Source organism: Eptatretus burgeri, chromosome 2 (assembly GCF_056783735.1).
Source record: "Eptatretus burgeri isolate ZD-2024b chromosome 2, Ebu_testis_v1, whole genome shotgun sequence".
Classification (NCBI taxonomy): domain Eukaryota; kingdom Metazoa; phylum Chordata; class Myxini; order Myxiniformes; family Myxinidae; genus Eptatretus; species Eptatretus burgeri.
The window spans coordinates 13,000,206-13,021,690 of record NC_140962.1 but is presented as its reverse complement, the minus strand read 5'-3'; the positions used below and the strand labels follow the sequence as shown (position 1 = coordinate 13,021,690).

The 21,485-nt window shown below is 45.4% G+C and overlaps 1 protein-coding gene across 6 annotated transcripts in view; it reads left to right on the top strand.

The window, feature by feature from the left end:
- Positions 1 to 12,461: 12,461 nt before the first annotated feature.
- Positions 12,462 to 21,485, top strand: part of NOP53 (NOP53 ribosome biogenesis factor) — a 91,932-nt gene continuing 82,908 nt past the window's right edge. For all 6 annotated transcript variants that reach the window (XM_085863300.1, XM_085863291.1, XM_085863276.1 and 3 more), the window contains exons 1-4: positions 12,462 to 12,653; positions 13,035 to 13,099; positions 20,975 to 21,050; positions 21,233 to 21,411. In XM_085863300.1, coding sequence (XP_085719426.1) covers positions 12,493 to 12,653; positions 13,035 to 13,099; positions 20,975 to 21,050; positions 21,233 to 21,411 — 481 coding nt within the window. In that variant the 5' untranslated portion in view covers positions 12,462 to 12,492. The remainder of the gene's footprint in view (positions 12,654 to 13,034; positions 13,100 to 20,974; positions 21,051 to 21,232; positions 21,412 to 21,485) is intronic.

The following is a 21,485-nucleotide window of genomic DNA, read 5'->3' as shown; positions in this document are numbered from 1 at the left end:
AACAGCATCTCAACAACCACGCCATCCCCACCACAGCGCCAACCACACTACAACGACGCCACACCACCACCTTCGCCTTTACCTTCACAACTTCATCCCACATCATTGCTTCTACGGCCATTCCTGCACCACCGGTGAACACTGAACGTTGGGCTGTCTCGGGCCCGTTTGGCGATTGGTGCCAAACGCACCGATCCGCGAGTGCGAATGGCGGCCTTTCCGAGGGGAAAATTCGGATCAGGAATGCTTCACGCCCACTTCTCCTCCGTCCAATGGGCGAGCGCGAGGCGGCTTGGCCCCGCCTCCAGGCGCGTGGAGGTGAATTCCGTCTCGGTCCGTCTCTGAAAATTTTAGGATCAGGGGAGGTTCACGCCCATTTTTGCCCGACCAATGGCCGACCGGGGGGGCGGTGTGGGCCCGCCTCCAATCGCGTCCTGATCCGGGAATTTGCATATCGGCGCCTCCTGAGCGCTATAAAGGTGCGAGCAGAAGGCGACTCGGCGCTTGAGTTGAGCGAGGAAGAGAGTGTGGAACTGGAAGGAGAGTGTGTCGTCGAGGAGTTGCTTTTGGAGACAAGGAGCGTCGCGTTGGTGAAGTTGAGTCGAGTGCGCGCGGTGGAGCTGCGGGCGGCTGTTCGGGGCAGGGAAGCTCGGGTCCGAGGCCAAGAGGACGGCAGTTGGCGACGAGGCTGCGGTGTGGGGGATCGCTCGTCTCGTCGCGGGACCCAATTCAGCCAGCTACTCCCTGCCCCCAGGGCATCAACAATTTCCCCTTCCCCCGCGCTGAGATAGTGCAAAAGGGGGCCCTGTTCCTCCCCCACCCCAAACGTGGTGCCAACAAGCACGCCAGGGGCCCGGAGTCGGGGCACAGCGGCGCGGACACTTTGCGGATTGCCCGCCAACGCGTCACGAGGATGCGGGTAAGACCTCCCCGGTCTCACGGACCGAGCCGCTCCTCTAGGTCCCGCGCACATTTGGCCTATGGGCCTGTCTGCCTCCTTGTCTGTGAGGGTGGCTTCTTCCTTTTGCTTTTGTGTAAATGTGTGTTGGTGCCATCTGTGAAGTAAAACTGTGTAAGTGTTGCCGTGTGTACCCGCTAGTCGGTTGTATTACATTTGCTTTTTGTGTATGGCTGTATATACGTGCTTTCCGTGTGTCGTGTAAATAAAGTGCTTGCATGTTGAACTGTGCCCGTTTCGCTTCGTCTCCTTCCTTTTAATTGACTCTCCATCCTGCTTCACGTAAGGGGTTCGTCGTGGGTGCAACATCCCGGTAATTAATCTGAACCGTCCAGGTCGACGATAACACCGCTCGGTTATCCCGATAGTACGGAACGGGCCGCCCAAGCGGCTCGTGTCCGGAGTCAACCTGTGGCAACGTACGATCGCCCGGTTTACCATCCACGTGGGTACTTAGGTAGGTCGAGTTTGGCGAACAACCCTATCATACGCGGGTGGCCAATTGGCACGATTGTGGTGAGGTCGAAAGGCCCACCCGTGACTAGCTCCCGGCGTTGGTCCGAGAGGGTCACGACAGAATTGTCCGTCCAGTGGGCGACGTGCCGCGATTCGAGTTACATGGCCGTTCGCACGCCGGCGGGCGCGAATTCGCAACAATATTTTACTCAAACTCTCATCTTGTATATATGTATGTATGTATGTTCCCGAAATACAACCAAAACGGTACACGATAGTGCAAACATTTTACAGCCACTTTACTCACCATTCTCCTGCGGTGTGCAGTATCAAGTTTCGTTAAAATCGGGCAACGAAAAAAATTATTAAAAAACCAATTCCCGATTCAGTCAAGAACTCTTCGGGAGTATTTCATCAATGCAAACAACCTCAGCGGTATAGTTCGCTGGAGCTATCTTTTTTTTTTAATGATTTTTTTATCAATCGCTGTCACAACGGGAACCCAACGGGTTCACGGGTCGTCTGGTATACTGTATTACCAAATCTCTCATCTTGTATATATATGTATGTATGTATGTATGTTCCCGAAATACAGCCAAAATGGTACACGATAGCGCAGACATTTTAGGCCCACCTTACTCACCATGAAGTCGATGAAATAGAGTCTGGAAAAAAAAATTATTATTACCATATCCTTTTCTTTCCCTGGTTTGGCCATGCACATCCCTGATGAATGAAGTGCACACCATCGATTTTGCATTCACTAACTCAATTGCATGTTTACTATCATGCATCCTTTATTGGGTATACTGTACAATATAATCAAATCCAATTATGTCAAATAGTTCAGGTTGAATGACTCATGGATCTAATCTGTTCAACTTTGCACTATTCTGCTGAATGTTTATCTTCTGAGCACTTTCAGTAAGAAAAGTGCAGGTGATGTACTTCACGTGCATATTGGATGCTGGGATGGCTGAGCAGTCCAAGGCACTTTCAGTTCTGGGGATTGATGCACCGAATTTTGACATCTTGTTGCAAAAGTTAAACTTGTAACTAAAAACACAAAATCACTTTAATGTCATCATTATTATGTAGCATGTGGCTACGAGCTTGTGTCGTTGCTTTAGGTCACTGTCAAGCAGAAATTTGGCAGGGTGCTGACGATTACTCCCATACTGTCAGAAGCAAGTGAAAAAGGCCAACAGGTGAATGAGTATATGGATGCAACACAGCATGAGGAGATGTGTTACAGGTGAAAGGACGATTGGGGCTCAGCGGCAGAAATGAGACTGATCATGATCTGGTGGTGAGCAGGAGAGTTGAAATAATTCGACAACTGATTTGAAAATCTGGTTCCACATGTGAGTAGAGAAAGGTGGGGGGAAGTGGTTGAATTGTTTGAGATGAAAATTAAGTTTTGACTTTGGGAGGGTAACAAGGCAAGGATTTCTGGTAGAATGAATGTGACTTGTGAGGGATGGGAAGAGGGGCAACACCAGAATGGAGCTGGTAAGTTTTTGTGCACAAACCTGCCTGTGGTGATCAGGAAGTGAACCCTTTGACAGCCTCTTGTTGATTTGAGGCCTTGTATTCCATGTCCTTAATATTGGAAGCACCATTTCAGGAGGAGGATCCATATTCCATGGCACTTTTGATGATTACAAGTTGAGAACTGCAGGGGAAGGACTTGGCCCCTCTGGTGAATTCTAAGGTAGTGGCCAGCAGGAAGTTATCTGCCCAAGAAGGGCTATGAGGCCCAGGATCTCCAGAGACGTTACATCTTACACTGACCACAAATAAACTAGGGGGTTTGCCCACCTGTCCTTATGGCAGGATAAACTGAGTATGGGATTTTTTTTGCATCAACATATTTTTAAGGAAGATGAGTTGGTTCTTACACCTGGTGTTGGCTTAAAGGTTACAGTGGCTGGCTTAGGAAAAGGAGTACAAGCTTACTGGAAATGGGGGCACAGCTGTGCTCTTAGCAATGATGCAAACAAGCAGACAAAATTTAAAAGTACGTTCTTTTCTAAAAATTGTCAGAGAGGAATACTGCCATGTCGTGTATTTTAGACCTGTAGACCCGTCGTGGTGAAGCCTTGGTCATCTCGTGCGAGTTTGTCTTACGTGCTGTATGAACTGAGTACATCTATTAATTACTTGTTAATGGACCTTGATTACGTCTTTCATTACAGACTGTGGGAACGTACCTTTTGGACACCTTGAGAACATTTTAGATCCTTTGAACCTATTGTGACATTTTTGACCCTTTCAATATTTGACCCCCACCGTTTCGACTTTTACATCTTTTTAGACTATTACCTTTCGACCCCTTACACTCCTGAAGACCTTTACACACCTTAGACTGCTGAGACCCCTTGACCCTTAGACAATTAGACCCTCTTCCATCCATTGGGACCGTACTCTGTACAGAGCATTGGTGCGACCTAAGCAGTCTCCTTGGCTATTGGACACAATCCTGGATGGGTCGCCACTCCGACACAGGATACCAGCAAGCTGGTACTCATTTTGCCGACATCTGAACGATGAGAGCAGTCAACCCCACCTGGTTTTAATCAACAGCGAGTGTGATTTGAACTCAGGATCCTTGGATCCCAAGCCCACCACCCTAACCATTAAGCCAACACCAGGCATAGACCCTTAGGCCATCAGCCGTAAGCTGTATCGTGCAGTTTCGTTCCACTCATGGGGGGGGGGGGGTAGACAAAACCTTGATAATATGATAGTATATATCCAAATACGTACGTATCCAAAAGTTCTCCACTGAAATAGATATAGTTATTGTGTATTTTCATCTTGAAAATCGATGCATTCCCTGCGCTCTCTCATTTGAATTTTCTCCACTCGGATCACGTGTAGGCCACGTGACGCCTCGACAGCCAAGAGATCGGCTGACATTGTATGCAAATTTCGTCAGACTGTCATGTGACCAGCTAAGTTGTCCAAGATGGCAGCTTCCTACAGGGAGGAAATCACCGGTAGCTGATCAGCGATTTATCGGTAATTTTTCATGAATCTGGCCAGTGAGGACGCTCCCCAGTGTATTATTCACCAGGACAATGTAGCGAACGAAGAAGTCAAACGTTTTACCTCTGTAAGATGGGATAAATGGAGAGAAAGTGTCAACAAATGGCTCGTCTTAGACGGTCACGAACGACGTTTAGCTGAGAGTGCCGGCGCGGGAGGACTGACTTCGATCATGGGCCTATTGTACCCGGAGTGCCGGCGCGGGAGGACGAACCATTGTGCAACGCCAGCACATCGACCCATCGAATGAACGCCATTGACCCTGCCTCGGACAGCTTTATATATATCCGGTTAGCCACGGCCGGACATTACATACATACGGCCGGTGGAGCAGACAACTGGGCAGTCGAACCGGTGCTGATCGACATTTGAGGCGCACCCAGTCAGCGCGAGGATTGACTTTGCCGCATCGCTAGTCGTGTGGCGTCTTTGTCTGGGAATTGCAACCCTCGCCTCGCCATCGTCAGGGTGGCCTTGGTCCAGCCCCGCAGGGTTGAGTCGATGTAATGGGGCGCTGGGCGGTATCGTGTGTCGCGGAGAGTTGGTTCAATTATATTTATATATTTTACACCCATGTCGTTCGGCTCTAGTGTTGAGGACATTCCAGACCTTACGGGGTGGGGACCCGGTCTCCTTACCCATCACCGCATCAGCCCCTAGACGGCCCCGACTACTACAATAGGGAAAGCGGGGTAACCTAATTTTGGCTTTTCGTGGGATTTGCAAGTAAGTTGCTAGCCAAAGTATGTGTACTGCAGTTCCGTTGCATTGTGAATCGGAAGTAAATCGAACTTTATTTGCAGGATCAAACCAGATATATGCATAATTATCTGTCATCAAGAATTATCAGTATAAACAAGGTGGGAGGCTAGGAATTCACTGAGCTGACCAGACGCGATAGTATCTATTTTCCTATCTCGGCATCACTTGGATGACAAAGGTCAATTTGCATCAGGGTTTATCCAAGCAACCTCTTCTTCGTCATCATCAGAAACATCAGTATCATCACTGTTTTCGGTGGTGGCATTTTCACAGTTGGTACATTTACACATATCTGTACATGGTGCATTGTTTTTTCGACAAGAGCACCTCAACCCTGCACACTTCGAAACATTACAAGAACAATGGCTTACTTGTAAGAGAATATCTGGACCTGGATTCAGTCGCATCCATGTGATGCCGAGTTTACCATCAACCATTTGCCAGCCATGTCCTACAGGAGAAGCCTGGCATAGTCTATCCAACACTCTCTTTCTTTGAACCCTGCAGTATTTATCTGCTCTATTGCAAATGAGGCAGACAGCAGGAAGGACGTGTCACCGTGACCTCTCAACATGTCCAGCAATGTTCGATACAGAGCGCAGTTTTTTTGGCAATGGTTCATACATGCAATCATCAACAATTGCAGAGTCATCATGCATGGTTTGTGAACAACGTTTTCTCGCCCCACGTATTCTTTTTGCATTGATGAAGCGACGGTAGCCAGTGTCATGATAGCCCGGATGACGAGGGATTTCTTCACATTCAATATACACTCGTGCACTCTCGTATCGGCTAAACGTTGTTCGTGACCGTCTAAGCCGAGCCATTTGTTGACACTTTCTCTCCATTTATCCTATCTTACAAACATAAAACGTTTGACTTCTTCGTTCGCTACATTGTCCTGGTGAATAATACACGGGGGAGCGTCCTCACTGGCCAGATTAAAAAAAAAATTACCGATAAATCACCGATCAGCTGCTGGTGATTTCCTCCCTGCAGGAAGCTGCCATCTTGGACAACTTAGCTGGTCACATGACAGTCTGAAGAAATTTGCATACGATGTCAGCCGATCTATTGGCTGTCGAGGCGTCACATGGCCTACACGTGATCCGAGTGGAGAAAATTCAAATGAGAGAACGTGGGGAATGCATCGATTTTTCAAGATGAAAATACACAATAACTGCAGCTATTTGAGTGGAGAACTTTTGCATGCATACGTATTTGGATATATACTATCATATCGTCAAGGTTTTGTCTACCCCCCCCCCCCCCCCGATGAGTGGAACGAAACTTGATTTTCAGGCACTTCCTGAGCCATGGCTGATGGCCTTACAGTGAGCAATCTGAAGTAAGTGTTTTACATAATAATAGTGTAGATGAACTAGCATTCATTAAGGAAACCCTATTCCATTTCACTTCTGTGAGTGTTCAGGGTTTGCTGTTTGAATGCTGTGAGCACGAAGGATTAGATTATTATAATAATGTTGGGTAAAATGTGCAAACCAAACTATTAACTGGAAATTCTGTATACATCAGGATCTAAAGTTTGATTGAAGTAATAGACTTATTGTGATATAATTTAATTCCAGTAATCAAGGAAGTGTGATATTTTTGATATCTATACAAAACATTCTCGGAGTTGTACCCATCTTGCATTTCTGCTGTCAAACCAATGACAAACTCATATACCGGTAAACAATATTTCAATCAATCTCTAGTATTAAAATCAAGTCCTTTTGGAATCTGAGTCACTATATATGTTTTATAGAAAGAAATATCAATTCATAAATGAGATTTCGCATTCAAAAAGTTTATTAGATATTTTTGTGCTGCAAACATTCATCTTGCTGTCTGATCATTGGTCATTGTATGGTATCAGAGTATCAGGCAAACAGTCCAAAATGAGGCTAAAGCAGAGAACTCTCCATTGCACGAGGCGTGTTTTAGCTGCTTGTGTTATTTTTCGGTCAGTGTTGTGCTAGACCTGGCGAGAGTACTAACAGTAAAAGTAAGCCCGCTTTTATCGAAATACTAATGTGTTTTCGTCTCAGATTTCAAAACAGGGGGTGTAGAGATTTCGTGGTGACCAAAAAAACAAACAAACAAAAAAAAACGAAAAATCAGCGCTGAAGTAGGCGGCGACCTTTGACATTTTTTTTCTCTGAGTAGACGGCTGTGGGTCGCCGGTAACCGGCTTCTAAGGAAACCCCTGGGTCTGGCGGAGAAAACGACCACTAGGTGGGAGAACGACGTCAATTCTCACCAGACTCCCTGGAATTGTAGACCGTCGCTCATGGATAATTCCGTGACGTGGTGGGTCGCTTAACCGACTGTGGACGCCAATACCTCAAACGCGTGGCGTAGGGTCCTCCTGTTTAGAATCAAGTGGAATGGAGGAAATGAAATAAAAGGGAAAAAATGATTTATTAATCCAACTATAGCCCTTCGCAACGCACCCCCGCGTCTTCCCACGACACAAGGAAGGGATCTAACGACACACATATTAATGGAATAATTGACTCAGGACAACTGTATGTTGTATGCATACGGTTCCGAGAACCGTAACAATAATTCTAATAAATGGTTTTCAAAACAAATTACACTTAAGTGCCATAGTTTTTACTCTTTATTTTTTTTTCAGGCATCAGCTCCAGGCATCATCCACAAATAACTCAGAAACATACAATTCTGCTTGGTTTCCACCAGAGGGCATCACTATCTATCATTTATGGAACTGCATCAGTCGATCAATTTATTTGTGCGTCAAACAAGTCGTCCAGAATTGTACGTACTCGTAATCCTGCGCTCGTGAAGCGAAAAGCAGGGTTAAGCGATCAGTAGCGTACGTACGTATGTCGTACGTGTCTGCATTTTGTTCGGATCGAAAACCGTTCCGCGGAGGAAATTGAATCTTTACCAGATGTCACATGACTGTGTGATATAGCAGTCACTCTTTTGAGCTCAACAGAGGCCAATTTTCTAAAATCCTCGATTTTCATCGGGTTGACTGGAAACTTGAACAGGATTTTCCTATCAGGTCACTGAATTCAGCCACCAACTGTTTTTGAGGTCAACATAAACCAAAAGGTCAACATCGGCCGAAATTGTCAATTTTCATCCGATTGACTTGAAATCTGAACAGGATTCGCATATCAGGTCAATAAATTCAACCACCAATTATTTTTGAGGTCAACACAGGCCAAATTTCTAAAATTGTTAATTTTCATCTGATTTTAATTTTGAAATTTTGAACCTTTGTGTGTGTGTGTGTGTGTATGCTGATTTGAAACTTGAAATTTGAAAAGGATTCTTGGGAAAAATGTCAGGGACATAGAAAAGACCCCTTTATATTGTTACGAATTCTGGCCTGCCTGGCATGTGATCGGCCGCGTACCTCTAATGGCAGCCGCGTCGCCCACCGGACGGACAATTCAGTCATGACCCTCCTGGAACTACCACCAGGAGCCAGTCACAGGTGGGGGTTTAACCTCACCACAACCCAGTCCGCATTCTACCCGCGTGAAATAGGGTGAATCGCCAAATGTCGATATACCTAAATACCCACGCGGGTAACCTAACCGAGGGGTTGCACCGCACCGCAGGTCGGCTTAGGACACGAACCGGTTAAGCGGTTCGTTCCATGCTACAGGGATAACTGAGCGGTGTTATCGCCGACCTCAACGGTTCAGTGATTCTTCTTTACTCGGGTGTTCAAACCCCACTATTCATTCCATGATGCAAGATGGCACTTTCAATGTGGTGAAAGGAGGACGCGACGAACGGGATACGTTTCACACAAGGACATTTATTTACAACAACACGTATACAGTCAAGGCAGTCATGCAATATACAGAAAAAGCATGGAAACAAAAGCAATACCACTGAATATGCTTATAGTGTACAGTCACTTAAACAGGTTCTACTTGTGGACACGGCGCCACATCATTCACACAGAAGAAAATAAATGACCCCCTCATAGGCAAGGGGGCAGACGGAGTTCATAAACCTTTATGGCCGTGGATGACCGAATGGGCCCACGAGACCGACGCTGGTTACCTGCACCCTCGTGGTGCGACTGTCGGCGAGCTCTCTCCGGCACTCTCCTCTCGTGTGCGCAGTCTTGCGCGCCCGAGCTGGCAAAACGGCGCCTCCCGTCCGTGTCCCAAGAAAAGAAGAAGCCCGAGCTCACGAACGAGCTGCTCGAAGGAGAAGAACCACCACGAAATGATCTGAACACGAGCTGCGAGCTCGACGAGCAGCCACCATTAACTGAACTGAACACGAGCTACGCGAACCGCCAAGATAAGAGAGCTCGACCCCGACCACCAAGAAAGAGCGAGAGCCCGTGTGCAGTCCGCCTTATATAGCGCGGGGCTCCGACCTTCGCTCCTCCCCGTTTTCGGCTCCGCCTCCCTTCGAGAAGCTTCTCGAAAAGGGGCGTGCCCTCACTCCGACCGCCTCACGCCCTGTGTCCACCAATCGCGAGCGAGCTCCTCGCTGCTTCTCGTGCCAGCCTTGGCGGCGCAAAAACGGCAGGAAAACTCGCACGTCATCCCAGTTCTTTTCACTGGGCCTTCGCTCAACGTTTTCGGACAGTTCTTGCGATGGAAAGGGTCGTAGCGTGCTCTGTCGGGCCAAAATAACGATAGCGAAAGAAAAACGGCTATCTCAAAGGGTGGCAGCCCGGTGAACACGAAGAAATCCCTTTCAACAACGGTGGGGACCTATCTGCACATAAACTTAGCGTCATAACTGAGCTGGGGACCCTTTATGGTGTATTGCGAATTTCCACAGCCGTAACAATATAGTATGTGCCATGTGGCAAACTATAGAAAAGAATGGACATTGCATAGCTTGTAGAAAATGCCAAACGATAGAAAAGAAGAGATATTCCATGGCTTGTGGATAATTAAAAGCCCAGAAAATAAGGCACGTTCAAAAAATCTCGTGTGCGTGCTGCACTACCCTTGTGTTCTTCGGAGGAACGAAGTAATGTTCTCGAAAAGTTCCTATAAAGGGGTGCCCGACATATATAGGTTAAAACCCGTCAGTACATTGTTGTTGGGTTTTTTTTTCTTGTGTGTGTACCTTGGAAAACTAAAACACTGATACTTTCCAACCTGAAGCTTACATCTTGGACAAAAAACATGGCGGCTTCAGACTCCAGCGAGGTTACCCAGGAAATACGTTAAGACCCCAGAGAGCGAGGTGGCCGAGGATCACCTATTAAGGATAGAATTAAATAAGGCCGTTGATTATCTTCAAAAGGGGTGTTTTAATTAACCCAAACACAATTTTCACTCTTGCACTTCCTTGGAGTTTTCGTAGTATGCATGCAAATTTTCAGGCTGCTAGGTTTTATAGTTTTGGAGTTATGGAGGAGACACACACACACACACACACACACACACACACTGGGTTTTATTAGTACAAGCAGGTAGGCGGTCATGGGTCGCCAAGCATCCGATGACCTTTGACCCCTGATCTGAGTTAATCTAGTACTAAGTACTTACGAAATTGCAATCAAATCGGTTAAACCGTGCATGAGCAAGGGTACCTTGAATGGTAATTTCGCCCGAAAAATGCACTTATTGACCTTTGACCCCTGACCTCCTCGAGATAGGTCATTATGCAAATGAGCAAAGTTGTATTACTCATTACGGTCTATAAGCATGTAAAGATTTATTCGATTCGGTTCAACCGTCTTGGAGCGAGTGTACTTTGAATTTTCAGCGGGAATGCTCAATGGCCCTCGGACACCCAAGTTGAGAGGGTTACCATTTGGAAACTTTAAGATATAGAAAAAAATGGATGTCATATAGCGGATAGAGAATCACCTTAAGATTATGCATATCAAATCTCATCCAGTTCCATCGACTGATAACTACTCGGTATCCATTTGAATGAAAAGTACCGAAAATGCGGTTTGAAATCGGAAATCCCCAAAGTTCGAGGGGGTTCTGTGGGTGAACAATGATATAAATTGAAAATCTGGCTCGATGGTTTGTGCACAATGTATTCCAGACGATTAGTGTGAATTTTCATGACAATCCGACCATAACCCGAGGAGGAGTAGCATTTGGCGCGAAGGCACCTCCAGCTCTCTCATATTATCGATTTTTGCACTAATTGACCTTTGACCCCTGACCTAAGCAATATCGGTCAATATGTCCTGAGGCAAAGTTGTAGTACTCATTGAGTACCATGAACCTGCAAAGTTTCATTCGTATCGATGTACTCACCTGGTCGCTAGGGGGCCTTCAATTTTTGCCAATTTTCACGCATACCCTAATTGTAGGGGGCGCTGCGGGTAAAGTATTCCATATTTCACAAAAACCGGAATATATTTGATGGAGCATCACCTGTAGATCATTCGTGCCATATTTCATAACCCAACGTGGGATAATGGCTTTCAGAATTGATTTCGCGTGAACGGTACCGATTTTGAAGGTTTTTCGGTTGTTGCTAGGGAACCAAAGCGTCCCTAGCAACCATCACAATTTCCAAAGCACTAAGTCATAAGATGTACCTACCACCTGAGTTTGGTCAAAATCCACCCACGTTTACTACCAATTATGCTGATGACAAACGAACAAACAGACAGAATTACTGACAATAAGGGTCACCTATTTCGGCGACCCAACATATATATATATATATATATATATATATATATATATATATATATATATATATATATATATATATGTATATATATATATATATATATATATATATATATATATATATATATATATGTATATATATATGACCAGCTTTCTGGAAACACTCCATTTCCCCCCCCCCCGACATTATTCCCCCTGCCCCGTTCTTCCAGCCAGAAGGTGCCGTTTGTTACTTTGCTCATAATTTATATTCCATTTCCTAATGAAATACTTTTTGAAAGGGGCAGGTGGTTGTGTTCCCGAATAATGTTCAAAGTCCCTGTCATGATTTAAATGAGTACGAAGTATTTTTTGTTTGTTTTGATTTTTTCGTCATATTTTCTACATCAAGCGGTTTGATTCCGAGCTTCGTCAATACCTCTTGAGGTGTATCGCAGCATTTACGTTAGCTTGGTCGGCACTCACCACGCATATTTTTTTTTTTTTCGCAAGTCGTCTCGGGTTATGTGTAACACCGAATGTCTTTTGCACTTCTACCTTCAAACTTCTGAGAGGATTTATATACCTTCGCCTTGAACGCCCTTGAGACAAAAAAAAATGAAATATATCCTCCGTGTTGATGACGTCATATCCGGTAAAATGGCGGCTGCGACTGGGCTGCAGATTTCTGAGCGTGTGCTTGAGATCTCTCGGCACAGGCGTGTGAACAAACATAAGAAGAAGAATTGGAGAAAGTACAGCGACGTGCGGGATGTGGAGGAGTTTCTTGACGATGTGCGACTCCAGGAGAGGACGGTGGGGTAAGCTTTTTGCTCTCAGGTCTGATTTCGGTGGGATGGCCGGGCCGAGAGGCTCGAGAGTAGAGGTACGCATATTTGCCTCGAAGCTGTGCAGCCGAGGTTCGAATCGCGAACCACCTAAAAACCGGCATCCCGGTGTTTCATCAACTTGTGTGCCGTCCCATCCCTCGGATTCCAGCGTTAGTTGGTGGACGTTAAAGGACCCACGTGTCCTTGGCAAAGAGAAGGCGAGCCATCGCCGGCACATTTAATTGCACAGATGTGCACGAGTGTGTGAATGATGATGATGATTATGTCGCTAAGAAGTGTTGGTTTTGAGGAGATGTAAAGAAGGTGCACATTGCTGCTGTGATTGTCATCCCGATGTTCCGCTGCCTGCAGGGGTTTGGTCCGCGAGAAGCGAGACGACGAGATCTTCTTTGTGGATAAACGAAAGAAGCGAAAAGGTGAAGGATGTTTCTGACTTGCGAGTTCGATATCGATGATTTGGAGATGCGAATAAACATGGGAAAGGTCCAAGTTGTGGTTAATTGCGTTCGCAACCGAAGGTGGAAGGAGGTTATGTTTTTACCCCTGTCTCTGCCTGTGAACTGGATATGTCAAAGTTCTGGCCGGATTTGTTTGAAACTGGGTATACAGCTTTGGTGTTTGATGGGATGAACTGATTAGATTTTGGTGAAGATCTGGATCTGGATACATTAAATTTTTAAGTGATTCCTCACCAATATCCTGTTGCTGAACAGTTTAAATCGGGGTTACATTCCTTGAAAAAACACGACTTGAACTGCTACAACTTGAATTAATCGCCTGTTTCCCAGAGAATGAACTAAATGCATCAAAAGAGAATGAACTAAAGAATGAACTAAATGCAGGAAATGCATTCCAGCGTTCCAATTCTCCATATGTAAAAGGTTAATAGATCACAAATGATACAATTTAATGAGGAAAAGTAATACTAAACAAAAGAGGAAAGTAAGTACAACATAAATTTACTCCTAAATTGCCCCTAAATGTGTGGACCTCAAACATCTGAGGTCTCAGCTCCAAGTTGACAGATCTCTCAATGCAGACTGCTGTCGATAAACCGGACATCATTTGTTTAACAGAATCCTTCCTCACACCGAACGTCCCTGACTTTTTTTTTCTCCTCCGATTGGATCGACCAAAAGCACTTCCTGGCGGTGGAGTCTCACTGCACATCAAGAACTCCATTTCTCACTCCGCGTACTGCTCTTAAACCTCCCAAACCCTCGGAGTAAACTTGATGCAACTGACAGTTTAGAAAAATTGTAAATTTTATTGATTTGTGTTCTGCATATGTCCATAATGAAGGTTTGTTGAAGATTTGATGACCAAAGGTCAAATTGTGAAAAGGTTGTGGCTTGGACAGACATATTGAAGCTGAATGTTAAATAAATATAGAAATATGGGAGCAATTTTATATTCTACGAGACGACCCGTGAACACGTTGGGTTCCCGTTGTGACAGCGGTTGATGAAAAAAAAAAACAAAAAAAAAAACATAATTTCAAGAAAAAAAAAAAGATGGCTCCTGCAAACTATACACCTGAGGTTTGCATTGATCAAATAATCCGGAAGAGTAGTTGACTAAATCGGGAATTTATTTTTTAATAATTTTTTTCGTTGCTCGATTTGAACGAAACTTCATACTGCACACCGCAGGAGAATGGTAAGGGGGGCCAAAAATTTTTGCGCTATCGTGTACCGTTTTGGCTGTATTTCGGGAACATACATACATACAAGATGAGAGGTTTAGTAATACTCGTGCGGGCCCGTAGGTGCGTGCCAGTATGTGCAGCTTCGATCCTTCGCTCTCGTAAATGACGACTGGATTGGGGCATTGTTTCAATTAGATCGGACCAACCGTATCATAAATGGCCATAACTTGGGAAACACCTGGGAAACATACTCAGGTCCCCAGCATCAATTGTGACGTCATCAAACGAAGAAGAAGAATTGTGACGCCCCTCTCTCTCGCCCCCTTCTCTCACCCCCTCTCTCGCCCCCTTCTCTCACCCCCTCTCTTGCCCCCCCTCTCTCCCCCTAGTCTCGCCCCTCCTCTCTCCCCCCTCATCTTGCCCCTCCTCTCTCCCCTAGTCTCGCCCCTCCTCTCTCCCCCCTTGTCTCTCCCCTCCTCCCTCCCCCCTCTCTCTCGCCCCTCTCTCTCGCCCCCACTCTCACCTTCTCTCCCGTCCCCTCTCCCGTCCCCTCTCTCGCCCCTCTCTCGCCCCCCTCTCGCCCCCCTCTCGCCCCCCTCTCGCCCCCCTCTCGCCCCCCTCTCGCCCCCCTCTCGCCCCCTCTCGCCCCCCTCTCGCCCCCTCTCGCCCCCCTCTCGCCCCCCTCTCGCCCCCCTCTCGCCCCCCTCTCGCCCCCTCTCGCCCCCTCTCGCCCCCCTCTCGCCCCCCTCTCGACCCCTCTCGACCCCTCTCGACCCCTCTCGACCCCTCTCGACCCCTCTCGACCCCTCTCGACCCCTCTCGACCCCTCTCGACCCCTCTCGACCCCTCTCGACCCCTCTCGACCCCTCTCGACCCCTCTACCCCTCTGCCCCCCCTCTCGCCCCCTCTCGCCGCCTCTCCCCACCTCTCGCCACCTCTCGCCACCTCTCGCCACCTCTCGCCACCTCTCGCCACCTCTCCCTCTCGCCTCTCGCCCCCTCTCGCCCCCTCTCGCCCCCTCTCTCGCCCCCTCTCGCCCCCTCTCGCCCCCTCTCGCCCCCTCTCGCCCCCTCTCGCCCCCTCTCGCCCCCTCTCTCTCCCCTCTCTCCCTCTCTCTCCCTCTCTCTCCCCCTCTCTCCCCCTCTCCCGCCCCTCTCTCCCCCCTCCCGCCCCTCCCGCCCCTCCCCCCCCTCCCGCCCCTCTCCCGCCCCCTCTCCCGCCCCTCTCCCGCCCCCTCTCCCGCCCCCTCTCCCGCCCCCTCTCCCGCCCCCTCTCCCGCCCCCCTCTCCCGCCCCCCTCTCTCGCCCCCTCTCTCTGTAAATGTATTCACAAATGTCTACCAATCACAACAATTAATTCAAACCTTGGGAAAAAACAGCTTTCAAACCCTTGGGAAACAAGTTTCCCTTGGGAAAATTTAAACCTTGGGATTAATTAATAATTTGAACAATTAATTCAAACCTTGGGAAAAAACAGATTTCAAACCTTGGGAAACAGCTGAAACGGATGAAGAGCAATATCAAACCTTGAAAAGGCACATACTCAGGTCCCCAGCGTCGATTGTGACGTCATACCAAACAAAAAAGAAGAATTGTGACGTCAATCGTGAGAAATAAATAAATAAACATTAATTGTGACATCATTCGTGATGTCATAGCACTGTGTCTTGTGATTGGTTGACAGATAAATGGCCGTAACTTGGGAACCGCTTGGCCGATTAATATCAAACCTTGAAAAGGCACATCCGCGGGTCCCCAGCAATATTCCTGGCAAGTTTCAATCGGATCGGACCGCTGGTCGTTGCGAAACAGCGGTCGCAGACAGACACACACAGAGATTGCTGGAATTATAGATAGTTAAATAAAAAAAAATCACGGTTCATCTCACACTTGACGTGCTGCGGTGGGGTGGGTCTGATGCAAGAGCTTTTCTCCTTAATTAATTATTTTCTCCATATTTAACCTCCGCCATCGAAGATGGACGGAGGTTACTGTTTTCACCGTTGTCTGTTTGTTTCTTACAAAATCTAAAGATTTCGGAAGAATATTGATCACTTACGTTTCTGTTTGTTTGTTTGTTTGTGTTTGTTACTTCCGAAATCTAAAGATTTCGTAAGTATATTGATGCCTTCCGTTTCTGTTTGTTTGTTTGTTTGTTTGTTTGCTTGTTTGTAGGCACGATAACTCGAGAACGGAAGAAGCTACCAATGTCAAATTACACCACTTAATTCAGGAGGGTAATGGCTCGTGCTGATTAGATTTTGGTCAAAATCGGTCAAAAGGTCAAGGTCACAGTGAGGTCAAACATAATTCCGTAAATTCACGTGGAGAAATGGAGTATTTTTGCTTCGCTCGATGTTACGAGTTCGTTTTAACTTCGATTTTAATTTTGTCTTCGGTTTTTGGGATCGCTTAGGACGCTTAAAACTCGGTTGTCGAAATTCTGGTAAAAATCGGATGTTTTGGAGACTTTTTAAGATTGTATAAAAAATATTTCATTCGACGCGTCAGGGTCGTCCCATGATGCACTGCGCTCGAGCAGACGCGTCGTTGAGTTATGTTAAGGTATAATTGCGTGGAGAAATGGAGATTTTTGCTTCGGTCGACGTTACGATTTTTGATGGTTTGATACAGAATCATCGTAGAAACTTCTGGTTTGCGTCGCTACCTTCTCGAGAGACAGCTTTTATTAGACAAGGTCAGAGGTCAAGTTGACAATTTCCTAAGTACCAGTCTATGACTGCTTGTTTGTTATTTACGAAATCTAAAGATTTCGTAAGTATATTGATGACTTCCGTTTCTGTTTGTTTGTTTGTATATTTGTTTGTTTGTTTGTTTGTAGGCACGATAACTCGAGAACGTAAGAAGCTACCAATGTCAAATTACACCACATGATTCAGGAGGGTGATGGCTCGTGCTGAATAGATTTTGGTCAAAATCTGTCAAAAGTCAAGATCACAGTGAGGTCAAACATCCAAAAAATGATAACTCGAGAACGGAAGACGCTACCAATGTCAAATTACACCATGTGATTCAAGAGGGTGGTGGCAAGTGCTGATTAGATTTTAGTCAAAATCGGTCAAAGTCAAGGTCACAGTGAGGTCAAACATCCAAAACATTCGATTTTTGATGGTTTGATACAGAATCATTGTAGAAACTTCTGGTTTGCGTTGCTACCTTCTCGAGAGACAGCTTTGATTAGACAAGGTCAGAGGTAAAGTTGACAATTTCGTAAGTACCACTCTATGACTGCTTGTTTGTTTGTTGGCACGATAACTTGAGAACGGAAGAAGCTACCAATGTCAAATTACACCACGTGATTCAGGAGGGTGATGGCTCGTGCTGATTAGATTTTGGTCAAAATCGGTCAAAGGTCAAGGTCACAGTGAGGTCAAATATTCGATTTTTGATGGTTTGGTGCAGATAACTTGAGAACGGAAGAAGCTACCAATGTCATATTACACCACGTGATTCAGGAGGGTGATGGCTCGCGCTGATTAGATTTTGGTCAAAATCGGTCAAAGGTCAAGGTCACAGTGAGGTCAAACATTCGATTTTTGATGTTTGGTACAGAATCATCTTAGAAACTTCTGGTTTGCGTCGCTACCTTCTCTCGAGACAGCTTTTATGAGACAAGGTCTGAGGTCGAGTTGACGATTTCGTAAGTACCAGTCTATGACTGCTTGTTTGTTTGTTTGTTTGTTTGTTTGTCGGCATAATAACTGGAGAATGGAAGAAGCTACCAATGTCAAATTACACCACGTGATTCAGGAGGGTGGTGGCTAGTGCTGATTACATTTTGGTCGAAATCGGTCAAAGGTCAAGGTCACAGTGAGGTCAAACATCCAAAACATTCAATTTTTGATGGTTTGGTACAGAATAATCGTAGAAACTTCTTGTTTGCGTCGCTACCTTCTCGAGAGACAGCTTTTATTAGACAAGGTCAGAGGTCAAGTTGCCGATTTCGTAAGTACCAGTCTATGACTGCTTGTCACTTACGAAATCTAAAGATTTCGTAAGTATATTGATGACTTCTGTTTCTGTTTGTTTGTGGGTTTGTTTGTTTGTTTGTAGGCACGATAACTCAACAAAGGAAGGAGCTACCAATGTCAAATTACACCACGTGATTCAGGAGGGTGATGGCTCGTGCTGTTTAGATTTTGGTCAAAATCGGTCAAAGGCCAAGGTCACAGTGAGGTCAAATATTCGATTTTTGATGGTTTGGTACAGATAACTCGAGAACGGAAGAAGCTACCAATGTCAAATTACACCACATGATTCAGGAGGGTGATGGCTAGTGCTGATTACATTTTGGTCGAAATCGGTCAAAGGTCAAGGTCACAGTGAGGTCAAACATCCAAAACATTCAATTTTTGATGGTTTGGAACAGAATAATCGTAGAAACTTCTTGTTTGCGTCGCTACCTTCTCGAGAGACAGCTTTTATTAGACAAGGTCAGAGGTCAAGTTGCCGATTTCGTAAGTACCAGTCTATGACTGCTTGTTACTTACGAAATCTAAAGATTTCGTAAGTATATTGATGACTTCTGTTTCTGTTTGTTTGTGGGTTTGTTTGTTTGTTTGTAGGCACGATAACTCAACAACGGAAGGAGCTACCAATGTCAAATTACACCACGTGATTCAGGAGGGTGATTGCTCGTGCTGTTTAGATTTTGGTCAAAATCTGTCAAAGGCCAAGGTCACAGTGAGGTCAAATATTCGATTTTTGATGGTTTGGTACAGATAACTCGAGAACGGAAGAAGCTACCAATGTCAAATTACACCTCGTGATTCAGGAGGGTGATGGCTCGTGCTGTTTAGATTTTGGTCAAAATCTGTCAAAGGTCAAGTTCACAGTGAGGTCAAACATCCAAAACATTCGATTTTCATGGTTTGGTACAGAATCATCGTAGAAACTTCTGGTTTGCTTCGCTACCTTCTCTGGAGACGACTGTTATTCGACAAGGTCAGAGGTCAAGTTGACGATTTTGTAAGTACCAGTCTATGACTGCTTGTTTGTGTGTTTGTTTGTTTGTCGGCACGATAACTCAAGAAAGGAAGAAGCAACCAATGTCAAATTACACCACGTGATTCAGGAGGGTGATGGCTAGTGCTGATTAGATTTTAGTCAAAATCGGTCAAAGGTCAAGGTCACAGTGAGGTCAAACATCCAAAAAAAGTTATAACTCGAGAACGGAAGAAGCTACCAATGTCAAATTAGACCACGTTATTCAGGAGGGTGATGGCTGGCGCTGATTAGATTTTGGTCAAAATCTGTCAAAGTTTCTGTCTCAAGGAATCAAGTTATGAAGAATGAATTGAGTATGTAAAAGTTAAAAGTAAAAGGGAAAGTTGCAAACTATAACTCTGTGAGCACTGTTGACATCAAATTGAATGAATAGGATATCAGGTTCACTTGAGTGACCAAGGTCACAGTGAGGTCAAACATCAAAAAAAAAATTATAACTCGCGAATGGAAGAAGCTACCAATGTCAAATTACACCACGTGATTCAGGAGGGTGATGGCTCGCGCTGATTAGATTTAGTCAAAATCGGTCAAAGGTCAAGGTCACAGTGAGGTCAAACATTCGATTTATGATGGTTTGGCACAGAATCATCGAAGAAACTTCTGGTTTGCGTCGCTACCTTCTCTGGAGACAGCTTTTATTCGACAAGGTCAGAGGTCAAGTTGACGATTTCGTTAGTCCCAGTCTATGACTGCTTGTTTGTTTGTTTGTTTGTGAACAGTATTACGGAAAAACTCCTCGACGGATTTCGACGAAACTTGGTGGGGGGATTAGGTATGGTCCAAGGATCATGCCATTAGATTTTGGACTTGGTCCAAAGTCCAATATGGCCGCTATGGCTGAAAGTTAAAAGTAAAAGGGAAAGTTGCAAACTATAACTCTATGAGCACTGTTGACGTCAAATTGAATGAATAGGATATCAGGTTCACTTGAGTAACCAAGCAGTATTGGCGGCGGAGGTTTTGCACTCTACAGAGTGCTCCCCCTCTAGTTTATTAACCTCCGCCATCGAAGATCGGAGGTTACTGTTTTCACCCCTTTCTGTTTCTTTGGTTGTTTGTTTGATTGTGAACAGTATTACGGAAAAACTCCTCGACAGATCTGGACGAAACTTGGTGGGGGGGGGTTAGTATGGTCCAAGGATCATGCCATTAGATTTTGGACTTTGTCCCCCCCCCCCAAAAAAAAATTGTTGGAGAAAATTTTTTTTTTTTTGCATTTCTACGTTTTAAGTGATTTCCAACCCCCTCCCCCAAAAAAAATTTTGAGAAAAAAAAATTTTTGCAACTTTTTTTTTTCAACAAAATTTCGATTTCTTTTTTTTGCATTTCTACATGTTTTCAGTGATTTCCAACTCCCCCCCCCACCCCAAAAAAAATGTCGGAGAAAAGAACTATAACTGTCAGCACTGTTGACATCATATTTAATGAATAAGATATAAGGTTCACTTGAGTGACCCAGCAGTATTGGCGGCGGAGGTTTTTCACTCTCCCGACTGCTTCCCCCTCTAGTTTCTGTTTCTCTGCCGTCCAATATAAGGCTCTTGCTTCTCATATTATTTTGTTTTCTTCCCGTGTGTTTACCTTCCCATATAATACGTATCTCTTGATTTTTACAGGGGGCAAGCTGAAGAACAAGCCTTTGAAAATTGACACACTTTTACGACCTAATTCCATGGTGAAACCCCCAATAAAGTGTGTTATCCTTTATTTTGTCCGTTATCTTTTGTGGCTTTAGACACATCCATGCGTGTTGGCAGATGAGTTTTATTTTGCATCCACTTGGCTCGACTTTTTAGTTGTTGTGTGGCAGTTTTTTGAGCTGCTGTCTTACCTTCACATGAAAACCAAGCAAAGGCTTTGTGACTCTTTTTCAGCGTCCAGTCGCACCAGGTACAAAATGGTCGCAAGCTTCGCCGTCACTTCGAGATGCAAGCCCGACTGCATGCAAGGGGCTTGCTTCTGCGCCGGCGGAAACAAAATCTGCCCCTTTCAAAGCCACTGGTTAAAGAACATGTGCTGGAAAAAGATTTTTATGACCTTTGGGATGATTCTGGTGTGTTGTGATGTAAAGCTGATTAGCTTTTTATTGACTCATTTTAAGAATTGCTGTACCTTTCTTGCACCCAT